The 12,015-nt window shown below is 38.4% G+C and overlaps 1 protein-coding gene and 1 long non-coding RNA gene across 4 annotated transcripts in view; both read right to left on the bottom strand.

The window, feature by feature from the left end:
- Positions 1–2,893: 2,893 nt before the first annotated feature.
- Positions 2,894–6,292, bottom strand: LOC310915936. Its single transcript, XR_014591240.1, has 2 exons — positions 4,933–6,292; positions 2,894–3,708 (listed from the first exon to the last, which is right to left on the bottom strand). It is a non-coding gene; the product is annotated as an uncharacterized lncRNA (long non-coding RNA).
- Positions 6,293–6,318: 26 nt separating this feature from the next.
- ZMYND8 (zinc finger MYND-type containing 8) overlaps positions 6,319–12,015 on the bottom strand; it is a 42,958-nt gene continuing 37,261 nt past the window's right edge. For all 3 annotated transcript variants that reach the window (XM_083873156.1, XM_083873158.1, XM_083873157.1), the window contains exons 15-21: positions 11,326–11,694; positions 9,831–10,021; positions 9,212–9,292; positions 8,115–8,193; positions 7,327–7,566; positions 7,017–7,174; positions 6,319–6,735 (exon numbers count right to left, since the gene is read on the bottom strand). In XM_083873156.1, coding sequence (XP_083729282.1) covers positions 6,721–6,735; positions 7,017–7,174; positions 7,327–7,566; positions 8,115–8,193; positions 9,212–9,292; positions 9,831–10,021; positions 11,326–11,694 — 1,133 coding nt within the window. In that variant the 3' untranslated portion in view covers positions 6,319–6,720. The remainder of the gene's footprint in view (positions 6,736–7,016; positions 7,175–7,326; positions 7,567–8,114; positions 8,194–9,211; positions 9,293–9,830; positions 10,022–11,325; positions 11,695–12,015) is intronic.

The following is a 12,015-nucleotide window of genomic DNA, read 5'->3' as shown; positions in this document are numbered from 1 at the left end:
TTACCAGAGCTTTGGGTGGGACACACCAAGGGTCAGGAACACAGTCTGTCACAAAAGTGTCACCACTTCCTTCCAGCCACCCGTCACGTGGCACATTCATCTCTCAGTGCAGCAAGAGTATCAGGATTTACTGTTCCAGGCAGTTTATCATGGGTAGAAGAGGGATCTACAGCAGTTTTGTACTTAGGAACATCCAAAAGGCCTGGGAGCATGCACACACATGTATAGGACTTGTTCACTTCCTTCACCTGTAGTTTTATGTATTTCTACATTTTCTACATACTTTACTAGGATTTGGGCACCTGTTATTTTAAAGGAGGAAAGAAAACATCTCTTCTGCAGAAAAAAAAACAATGCTCATTAATTTACAAAAACCCTCCACAGACTGGAATGGGTGTCAGAAAGCAGTGAGGTTTCCTACAACAATTTCTACATCACTTTCTTTTGCCTCTAACACAAGGCCTTGTCTCAGCACCCAAATTCCATGGGGAAGGCCAAAACATCTTTCCAGGCTTTCAAGTTTTGTGCTTTTCTGTGAACAGTAGCACTGAGAACATGAACTGTGGTTGCCTTACAAATGCACAGAACAAGGTAAGTGCAGGAAGGAGCAGAAACTTCAGACAATATTCACAGATTTTGCAATGTTTCATAAGCTCCCTGTTTCAACTTCATAATTAAGACACACACAGAGAAGTCTGGCCCAGTTCATGCCCTCTTGAGGGGCTCCAACTGCACTCACCATGAGAGGCCCCATTTCTAACTCACAAATACACCTGACACTGATGTGTATCTGTCCAACCCCAATCCAAGCAATGAATGAATGCTACACAAACTTAAAATGGAACAGGCTTGGATCCAAAGATCCCACACTTCTGAGACAGAAGATGCCAACATAAGTGAAATTACCTGTGATCTGGAGACTGTGCAGAAATGAACATTCCTCCAGACTGAACCAAAACTGGAAATCCAGGAACACAGAACATTTTTCTAAAACAGTTTAATAAAAAAAATTGTGATGTTTCTTGAAAGACTGGAGGAACCCAAAGCATACCGTGTGTGTCACCTGTCTCAGTCACAACGAAACACAATTGTCAAAAAAGATATTTAAGTTTAATACAAATTTTATACAAAGAAAATGTGAAAAAATACTTCCATATGCTAAAAGCAATTATGCTTCACAAATAAGGCCAGCTAGGCTAGTTTTGACACAACTGCAATTAATGAATATTCTGTTCTCGCTTTTTTTTTTTTTTTTCTTCTAATACTTTTTTCCCTCTAATCTGGGTACTAGCTGGAGACTGTACAAACCGCATTCTTATATAAACAATGGGAAAAAATCAACATGACTAAAATGTACAACAGAATGTACTGGAATGATATCATACAATTAATTTTCTCATATACATACATCACCTTTGCTTTGTTCAAATGCTTTTGTTTTACACAACATACAAAATGGGACTACAGCCTCAGTGTAACAGACAGCATCTCCAGGGGGTGCTTCCTCTCATACTGCACTGCTTCATGCTTACAGAAAAACATAAATTCCATCATATAAATAATACATGCTCTGGCCCAGCATCCAAAGTCCTTCGCCCATGTTTCCCAATCCATGTTTTTCTCCACACCTAGTTCTTGCTCAAAGTCCTTTGAGAGGATTTTTTAAAAAATAAGAAAACAGTGAGGCATAGCAATAAACTTTACTTTCCTCAAGCTTTGATATCAGTAATCAGAAATCCTGCTACAACCAGCTGCTATCACACTTTGCAAATTTTCTGATCTTGGACTGAATGAAATTTTTAAATTATTTTAACCTGTAAACAACATTAATATTTGTTGTCAGCCTGGTCATTGTGAAAAACAGTATCAATTTTTATGGATTTCAGGTCCACATAATTTGCCTAATCGAGCGAAGTAAAAAAGAGAGATCCTTCCTCACTTGGTTAGTCAGAGAAATTCCACAAGTTTCAAAGTACAGAAATTTTTTTCACTCCAAATGCAAAAAGTTGTTCAGATTTTCCATACTAGATTATTTGATGCAGTTTCCCAAGACCAGTTTTCAGCATTAGGTTGTGGTAAGGCTGTTTTAAACCTTCCTTTTCCAACTTCAAATGCTCTTTATAAGTTAAAGTCAATACAAATATAAAAAGGAGATGGTACTCTAATGACATCCACAAATTGTACATTATTTACAAAAGAAGCATAGACTTAATATGGATCTTACCTGTCCTTAGCTTTTCTAAGCCAGCACTAATGCTTTACATTAATGTAGTGTAATTTATGCTTTGTACACATACACAAAGCTGAAGTCTGAACCTCTAAGGTTAATCCAAAGAACTGTGTTTATTTGTAACATTTCTATTAGATTTATTTATTCCAACAATTGTATGGACTTCTTGTTAGCAGTTAGACTCTTCGTACTTGGACTGGCATTGTGGTCTGAACATACTGAACTCCAGTTCTCATTGCCACTGTCCCAGCAGAAGGACTTACCACTACAGGAATGGTCTGTGGATTAAAACCAAGAGAAACAGATTGTTATGTTAAAGGTCACATAAACATGACCACAGAAATTGAGATTTGTTTTCCAGGGGAAATCCAGAACAAGTTCCAATTTTGTGCAAGAACTAATACCTTTATTACCACAGTATTACCTCATTCCAGGGGAGGAGTAGTGCATTACTTCCCTACAGCTAAGAGCTCCTGTGTTCTCATCACTGCCATAGAATTACAGGGACAGAGGTGCTATAGGGCTGCACACACTGCCTGTGCTTGGAGGGTGAGGGTTTCAGAGTTACATCCAGTTACGTATTTTCTGCAAACTAATACATGGGAAGAGGAAAAAGGGCTAAGAAAATCCTTTGTCATTTGAAAAAGTTCTGACAAATCAAACTGGAGTACAAAAATACCCTTGTTTATAAGTATATTCTCATTACACGTTACTTAAATCTTTTTCCCCAAAAGGAAGTTTCCCCCATGCATTCAGTCTACACAGACGAGAACAAAGAACATCCATCTGAACAAAAAAAAGTACTTAAGTTAACTTCTGCACAAATCAATAGCAAAAACATCAGCATTACTGGGAACTGTCTTACACACCCTGTAAAAATATTAATATAGAATAAACTTTACACTTCCATCATACTGATCATGATTTGTACATCTCAACAAATGGAGTTTCAGGACATCTCTATAGGTGGTAATTGATTCTACAGATGCAGAGACAAAGGCACAAGAATGTTAAACAATCTGGTCAGGGTCACATCACTCTGGAGATCTGTAAGAGGATTTATTTAACCTAAAGTCTGTATCTTAACCTTCCTCCAAAAACATGAGAAAGTCTAGAAATGTCTCTACCATACAAACTGCAAAGTGTGTTCCAATACAATTCCAGTGATGCACAACTGGTGATCAGACAAACGCATCCATTTCAGTTCACAACATCTTGTGGAAGAAACAGGGAGTGAGATTTTGAGGAACCTGAAAGGGATGCACAAATCTTCCCCCAGTGGTAGTGTGACATTCCAGAGAGGACATGGAAGAACAAATACGAGTTCACTGAAGCCCAATGTTTCCCCACACTGATTCAAGAAACCACATGAGTGTCTTAATGATATTGCACAAAGACTCTGAGTATCCCTGCTGAGATGGATTACAGCTCCTTTGTGACTGAGTCTGTGCCTTCCAGAAGCCTACTCATTCCATTCCCTGGAATGCAAAGAAGATGGGTTCATATTTTTACATTATTTTAACTGCAGGAAGAATAAAAAAACAAACATGGGACCAATTTGCTAAATAAATTCAAGGTTACTGCCATTTTGTAATGATTTCAGATGTGTTTACAAGGTTCACTGGAAATGGTACCCAGAAGATACAAATGGAAGTTGTTCAGAGGAAGCAATTCCTAGTTGGACACAAAACGCAAACTGAATTCTAAAGAAGCCATTATGTAAGTCACTGTCAGTACTAGAGGTGGGGAAATCAGGGTTGCCACAGTTGCCTTTTAAATATACACACTTACACACATGGAAATAATTAAGTTTCAGTTCTTAGCGCGATCGGAATATGGAATGTGCGAGACTCCTTAAATGTGTTAAGATCATTCCCTGAGAGGTAAATTTTCCACCTCTGCCAGTTTTACACATATGTACATTTTGCATACATATTAAACATGCACTAAGGTTTAAAATTATTTAAATTGCACGTGCAGTCATTAGAATACAGAGGTGTCTGTAGCTGTGCAAGACTAATGCAAATGTGTACAAAGTTATAAACATGCACAAATAAAGTTGGAAACCTTTCACACCTTCCAATTCTGCTTTACATAACTCAATACACTTGGTGTTACAGAAAACCAATGAGGGTAACTGCCATTTTTCTGAATATTACACAAAACCACCATAGGATCTTACAACCTTGCAGCTATTCACAAAAGAAGCCTGATGTCTTAGAAGTCTGCTATTGGATTTTAAAACACATACAAAACCTTATTGTTAATGGTAGTTCAGTCCAAGCAACCCAGGGCCAATGCTGCAAAGGTGCACAGTGGTCTCAGCTGAGACCAGGTGGAATTGAAAGGCTCAGAATGTGGGAAGTCTCCATCCCCACCAGGAACTGTGTGTGTGTGCAATCTGGTGGCTGTGAAGCCCTGTTTGTGCACGAGTGTGTATCCAGCAGCACACACAGGCACAGCAGGCCTCACAGTCACAGTGTGGGTGAGGTACACTGTTAAGTCAGATAGTTCATAACAGTATTTTAAGTGAGAAATGAAGTTACCCACACATGGGCTTCCCTGCTGAACCCAGCACAGAGGCAGAGCAGTGCACCAGGGCAGCATCAGCTCAGGACTTGGCTCTTACATGAGCACTGCAGAGCATAACCAGCTGAAATAACGGGCTAATATGGTGTATAGAATACAAAAATCCAACTCACTTTCATCCCATCTACTGCGACTGACACTAGGGAATTCGGATGTCCTTGGTTAAGCCTTTGATGGAAAAACCCAGGTCTGATTCCAATGCAATTTCTCATTTCATAATGCTAATGTGTGCAAGACTGCATGGGAGAGACATTGCTGACAAATGCATATTCTTTTTCACAGGTACTGAGATGTCACAGGAATATCAAGCATAGCTCAGAAATAATTAAATCTCTAAATCTCTTTAGGATACCATAGACAAAACAATATTTAAAAGATATTTAAAATGAATTCTATATATTTACATTGATGTTGTGGTCAAGTATATACATGAAACAGACCAATAATGTGAAATGGCCTCTGCCTGTCCTCAGTGCCTTTGCCAGACTCAAAGATTTCTGGATCCTTGCAATTGTGAATGGAATGAAAGGGTGGAATGTTGCACAGCCAAAGTAAAGCATTTTGCACTGCAAGTTGAGACTATACCAGTGAATTCATCTCTTGATACAACAGCAGATGGAGACAACCCCCCAGAGATACTGAGCAATTTTAATGCCAGGAACAGCACTGCTGCAGACTTTAAATTATGACACTGTACTTAAAATTTTGGGTTGAGTAGTTGGACTATAGGTGGTGGTCTGCGGTACCTGGACCAGTTTTATAGGCTGGTTGCTTGTCACACCTGTTGCTATCTGCAGAGACAGCACAGGCAACCTCAGTAGAAGCCTCAGCTTTTACATTAAATTCCACCTAGTTGTTACATTATTATTATGATACGCAATTTATGTTGGATGTTTTCTTTGTGTTAAAAATTTGCATCTTAATGAATTCACAGGTTACTTCCTCATTAATAAAACAAAATTCAAATTATGAACATGGTCAATGTATACAGCATGATGTTTCAGGTAGAACATCTATATAAAAGCAATTCCACATCTGTGTGACTGGAATATTCCCTGGCAGGTTTTAGGTCTCACATTCCCTACTTCCCCAGTAATACAAAGTTTGTGCTGCCATAACAATGCATATGAACATTAAGTGAATTTAACCAACTTCAGAGTTTAACCAACTTCATCAAAACATTTAAGTGAAACAGCACCTCTTTTTCCCCCCCTCTTCAAATCTGTTCCCCAAGTTACTCCCTTAGGTGACATTTCAAGCCCAGAGCTCTAACACCAGACAGTAGCAAAAGTGTCAAGTAATGAACACAGCTCTCTAGATTACTATGCTTCCCAATTCTACAGGACTATCTCAATGAGACATCATGCTGGAATCACAATACTACAAAATTAGTTTGCTTTTAATATTTTAAAATACAACAAGGCTCCTACTGATGTGGAGGATCATGTGTAAGGGTTTGAAGGATCAGCCCCGGCCCCCCCCCCACTAAAATTTTTCATTTAATAAATCTTGCAAGGGCAGAAAAAAAATGATGCCAAAATTGCTAATAGTCAAGCCCTACCTATAAAGCAGAATCTTCTCTATAAACATTTTCTATATATGCAATGTTAAGTCCCTTTTTTTTTTAGAGCATTTGCTCATCCTTGCCTACTGAAAACTATCAGAGTAGATGCTATGGAGGATTTCAAACTGCTCCGTTAACCGTAGATCCAGGTGAAGTGTTGTCTCAGTGTTATGGAACATTGTGGTACCCTAATGGCAGTCTGTGGTGAGAAAGTAAGTTGGTTTGAATGCAGGTCTTGAGCTTGGCCTCTGAACCCCCAGGCAAGAAGGGCTTGGAAGTGCTGCAGTCAGTATTGCTTATCAGAAGGCAACTTGTATCGAAAGATCCAGAGCAGAAGCTACACTGATGGGTCCTGGGGAGAGAGAGAGAAAGAGATCCAGTCCCCCGTGGCTGGAAGGATGAGGTAAGCCAACACAAGGTTTAACTGGGAATAAGTGAAGGGGAGAGGGTGTTCCCAGAGGACAGGAGGAGGTTTTTTCACAGGATGAAGAACAAAACCCACAACTCTATCACTCTCCAAAACTCTTTGGAATACACAAACAGTTATAAATTCCTGGCTTATCCAGGAAAGCCTTTAGGGGCAGGCTTCAGAGAATCTTACACATTATTTTTGTTTGAAGTGATAATACTCACTGTAACACTCTCTTTGCTTTTATCAGCTGAACCTTCCTTTTCCTTAGGAGTGCTGGCTGTTTCTGTGGGTGTAGACTGCACACTTGAGCTGGGCTGGGATGATTTATTTAGTGTTTCTGTGCTAATTTCAGTATCTGTTTCTTGCTGTGTCGCAGTAGCTAAAATCAAGGAAAAAAGAGAATGAGGCCACAACTCATGGGACCCAGTTCATAGTCCCTCCTTAGAGTCACATCTGCACATGAAGAACTGAGTCACTGTGGATCCATCCACCCACCAAACCTCCCTCCAGCTGTGTAAGGGACACCATTACCTGACTGTGTGCAAGATTTCATATGCTCAGGCCAGTGAGCTTGTTGGCAGGGGTAGTCACAGTAACTGGTATTCCAACAGCAATAAAAGATGGCCTCTTTCTTGCAGTTGGCACACCACTGCTTCTTCTTGGTCTCATCCACTGCTTGTTGCTTTTCCAGTTCCAGCTGCTTCTTCACCTCAGCAATTAAACGATCTCGTTCCTGTTCCAGGCTCTGACGCATTTCAGCCATTGTCAGTTCTACTCAAAAATCCAGAGAAAGATGGGTTTGCATTTTCCACCCCACAATAGCAAGAAGCAACACAGTAATATTCATAAGTTTAAAAACAACATGAAATTAAAACTAGCAGTCAAGGTATTCCCTGAGTTTGGGCATCTGTTTCATACCAACTCAACAAATGCAAGTCTTCCATCTTCTTTTCTAATTCTGGCACCATGATTTTTAACCATTACCTTCCATTTGTTTAACACTTTAGTTCTAGATGTCCCACAAAAGACCAGAATACAGCAAGAGCACAAAAAGGACATATGTAGCTGCTGCTAATGTGCCTCGTCTTTGCAAGCCCAAACTTTCATTGTGCTCCAATATTCAGAAAATACAGAGGATTCCATCTCTTCTCTCATCTCGTTTGCTCATCATATCTTGGTTTCTTTACAAAGAAAAACGTGACAGTTCCAAGAGGGACAATGTGCAGCATTATGTGATGAAGGTAACACATACTACAAGCATTTCCATTTTCTATGTAGGACAATACCTGACACACTGGTTTGGACTGTCATTTTCATACCTAGATTATGTTTCATTTCTGAGAGTTCCTGTTGATGTAACCATTGAAGTTTTTCTATCTCAATCCTCAAACGCCGAATCTAAATATTAAAAATTTAATAGTTAGCAATTACAACCAGGGCATGGTGTGTAATACATAATTATTATATAAAAACCATGCCCAAAGCAATCAGGCATAGTTTACATCGAGGCTCCTTCATATTAACATAAGAACATGGCACTAGTGAACCCCAAACCAAAGTGTGAAGTATTCTAAATATCTGTTTGCTAGATCTGCTCACCATAAAGAGCACGGGACTCTTGTGAAGAAGAAAAAAAACTTGTTAAACTTGATTCTTCTGAAACTGTCAAGTCTCAAATTTGACTGGAATCAAGAACCTATTCCTCAGTGCTGTTTGCATTTATTAGCATGACATTTCATTTATTTTTTTTATTTTTAACTAGATGAGGCTTAGAAAAGCAAGATTATCTATTCACTGTGGATTGGGAATACAAATAGCTTTGCTCAAAACTTTGACTTCCTTATTTTGGTTAAAGAAGTAAACAAATCATCACACTTTGAGCTTTATTTGTTCCCATTCATTCTTAGTTTGCACTGCTTAATCTGCTTTTTCCAAGGTTAAAAAAAAACCCTTAGAAGATACTAAGTCCTACCCTTAGGAAATATTAAAAGCAATGTATAGCATTTCATTAAAAATGAAAAACATTCAAAGTATTTTAAACAAGTATTAAAAACTATGGTCATAATCACGTAACTGGAATAAGCTACTGCACTACACAGTTTACAATAATTTTATATTCAAAAAGTCAACTTCATTTCTGATTTTAAACAAGGTGGCAAATTCTTGACAGAAGATTAAAGGACCTGGGTTTGATGGCTTAATGCTTATCTTACAGAGCCCATCTGGTATTTTTTCAGTGGTTTTTCCACCACTCTACTCATTACTTCTAAAACAGCACAGAAATTAGTTCTCTCTTGACAGTCTTCATATATAATCCTTTGTAGATACAGTTATATGACAGTTATTTGCATATATAAAAATACTAAATTGCATTTTGCAAACTTAAAATACGAGGGTTTTTTAATCTTACACTAACCTCAGCTATTGTACTTCCAGTAGTATTTTTTGAAAGATCATTATATATTTCAGTCATTGTTCCTTTGATGGCATCCATCATCTGAAAGACAAAAAGGAAAAATAATTCTTTGATATATATTTTTAGTAGATTCCCACTTTAATTTTCCTTCAACCCCTCTATTGGGTACCTATATTGCTATCCTTCTCTCTCTCTAAATGTATGTAATTTACCTGGTTCTACTTATTTACATGGTAGAGCACAACAGTTTTTATCAGGACTCTGATTCTTAAGTGTCCTGAACAGGTGAACTTCTTGACCTTCTACTTTTCTAAGAAACTCTTACTGATATAATTTATAAACAAAATATATATGACCATGAATTAGGGGAAGAAACTCAATGCAAAAATATATAGTATTCATTGATTTTTTAATCTAAATACCTAAGGGAGTATGGAAGGCTCATGTCCCTTCCCTCGCTGTCACTATGATGACAGCAGTACTACACCACCCCTTCTCTTTAACAACTTAACATCTGCTTAATGCATGAACACATTTATGACAAGTTCCCACTTGATGAAACTACAGGGTGTTTTAAGAGAAAAGTACAACTTCCTTAAAACTTTCCTGCAGAACTTACTTTGCTGGTATATTTAGCAATATCTGCAGCCACATCAGCTGAAGCTGTTGCAATTGGCAAGTCTGTGCTGAGTGAGGAGGAAAGTGTGCTTGCAGATCCAGAGCTGGTAACCATGGAAATAGGCTGAGTGCTTGTGACCAGGGTTATAGTGGATGTGGAAGTGCTCTGGGTGATCTCTTTTTGCTGTACAGCTAAGGAAAGAGAACATTGAGGGGATCAATCACACAAGGAACTATGAAAACAATAGGCAAATGTCTGCCTTCAATATCAACTGAACTGTGTGCATGCAATCATTTCAGATTTGCTTTATTTATGCAATGGTGCCACCTAATGATTAATTACACAGTGCCCAGCCACTGAATTTGTACATAAATTGCAAGGCTTAGAGATAATGAAGCAAATATAACTTTGAAACTTATCATTTTAGACTGGCCAATGCAGAAGTCTCCCTCAGTTCTAAAGACTTATCTGCTGGAGTATTTTTAAAATAGTATTTTTTTAAGAATAAAACTTTTCAAATTATATTTACTGATTCATATTATAAAAGACATCTTCATTGCCAATATTCTCAGTAGTGGAATTACTGAGATAAACAAATTATTCATCTTTATGTGCTGTATTTTTTTTCTGCCAATTTAGTAAATAAGAAATCTATAGCTTTTATAGTTTTCACGTGATAGATTTCTAGACTATAATATTTAAAATGGAACATTGCCATGATGTGCTCAATAGTAAGCAATATTGAGAAAACAAACTCATGGGTTGAATGTGAAGCTCAGCCCACACTGATAAGGCATGTATTAAAGTATGATTCTACTAAAAGTTTTGCATTTAACTTCTCCAATTTTCACGTTTATTTTTCCTCACTGAATATTTCTGTATCAATTTGTGCAGTGTACAAGCAGAAAGATACCACTTCCTCAACACTGCTTAAATGACATAAACAAAAGCAGTTTGGGGCCAGAGAAATGAGTCTCTGTAAATGTCTTTATGTGAACCATCACTTAAACCTCTCTCCTCTACAAAATCACCTGTGTGCCAGTGGTGTCAGCAGAGTGGAGAATGTCTCCTCATCAGGCACAGCAGTAAACAGTTCAGTTTATTAACTTGAAATGACAAATGAAGCTGATTTACATAAAGTTGCTGTTAAGAGAAGGGAAGGAACAGTAGCACAGGCTTGTGTTACCCTGTGCCAGCTATTGGTGAAGGCTCCAGCAAAAGAATGGTGAGAAAACAGTTGTGAAAACATTCTGAAATGCCAGGGCTGTTTGCTCAGTAAACTAGCATCAAAGTCTTGTTAAACAACAGGGATTTCAAAGACAAATCCCGAAGCCCTGGTAATTTCATTGTTGTCAAATTATACTCTGAAAAACCCTTCAGATCTGCTGCTTGTCAGATAAAACTGGAAGCCATTTGTAGATACTGAGGTGACACTGGTAAACACGGCAAGTGGAATAATTAATGGCTTTAGCATATGAGTTAGAAAAGTGTGTACCTTTAACTGCTTGTCTTGTCTGATATCTTGTCCCCTGAGAGGACTGAGGCTGCTGTGACTGAGACTGCTGGCTCTGCTGCTGCTGTCTCTGTACCTTCTGCATGTGCCATTTCTGAGAAGACGTCTGGAATTTATTTGAAGAATTCCACACCACCCTCTGCACAGCAGGGGCAGTTTCCTTGGGCAGCAGAGGCCTCTGCTTTTTCACAGGGCTTCCTGTGGCAGCAGAGGGAGCACTGACAGTGGAAGCAGCACTGGTGGTTGCTGTCACACCAGCTGGGGGGGTCTGCGATGAGGAGCGGGTGAGGACTGGAGTTTCTGGGAGAGGCTGGGTGCTTGCACTGGAGGAAGGTGGAGTTTTACCTACAACTAAACAAACATAAGACGTTATGCCAGCTTTTCACCAACACATCTGATTCATGATTTTCCATCTAGTTTTTGGAATATATATACCTTCTAGTCTGCTTTGAATTATTTTCTTCAAAAGTAATCAATATTCTACAGATAGCTGAAATGTTGGGAGGTCATGGAAATTCAACTGAAAGTAGTAATAATTGCAAAATAAACTCTACATTTGTCACAGAGCAAAAATTACGGATATTTATAGTTCTATACAGCTGAAAGGAAACAGTAAAACTGATTTTGTTTAAAGCAGAAACTACAATGGGCACTGAAAACTTTTTCATCGTC

The sequence above is a fragment of the Zosterops lateralis genome, assembly GCF_965231275.1.
Source record: "Zosterops lateralis genome assembly, chromosome: 16".
NCBI classification, from domain to species: domain Eukaryota; kingdom Metazoa; phylum Chordata; class Aves; order Passeriformes; family Zosteropidae; genus Zosterops; species Zosterops lateralis.
This window is presented reverse-complemented; position numbering and strand designations above follow the sequence as displayed.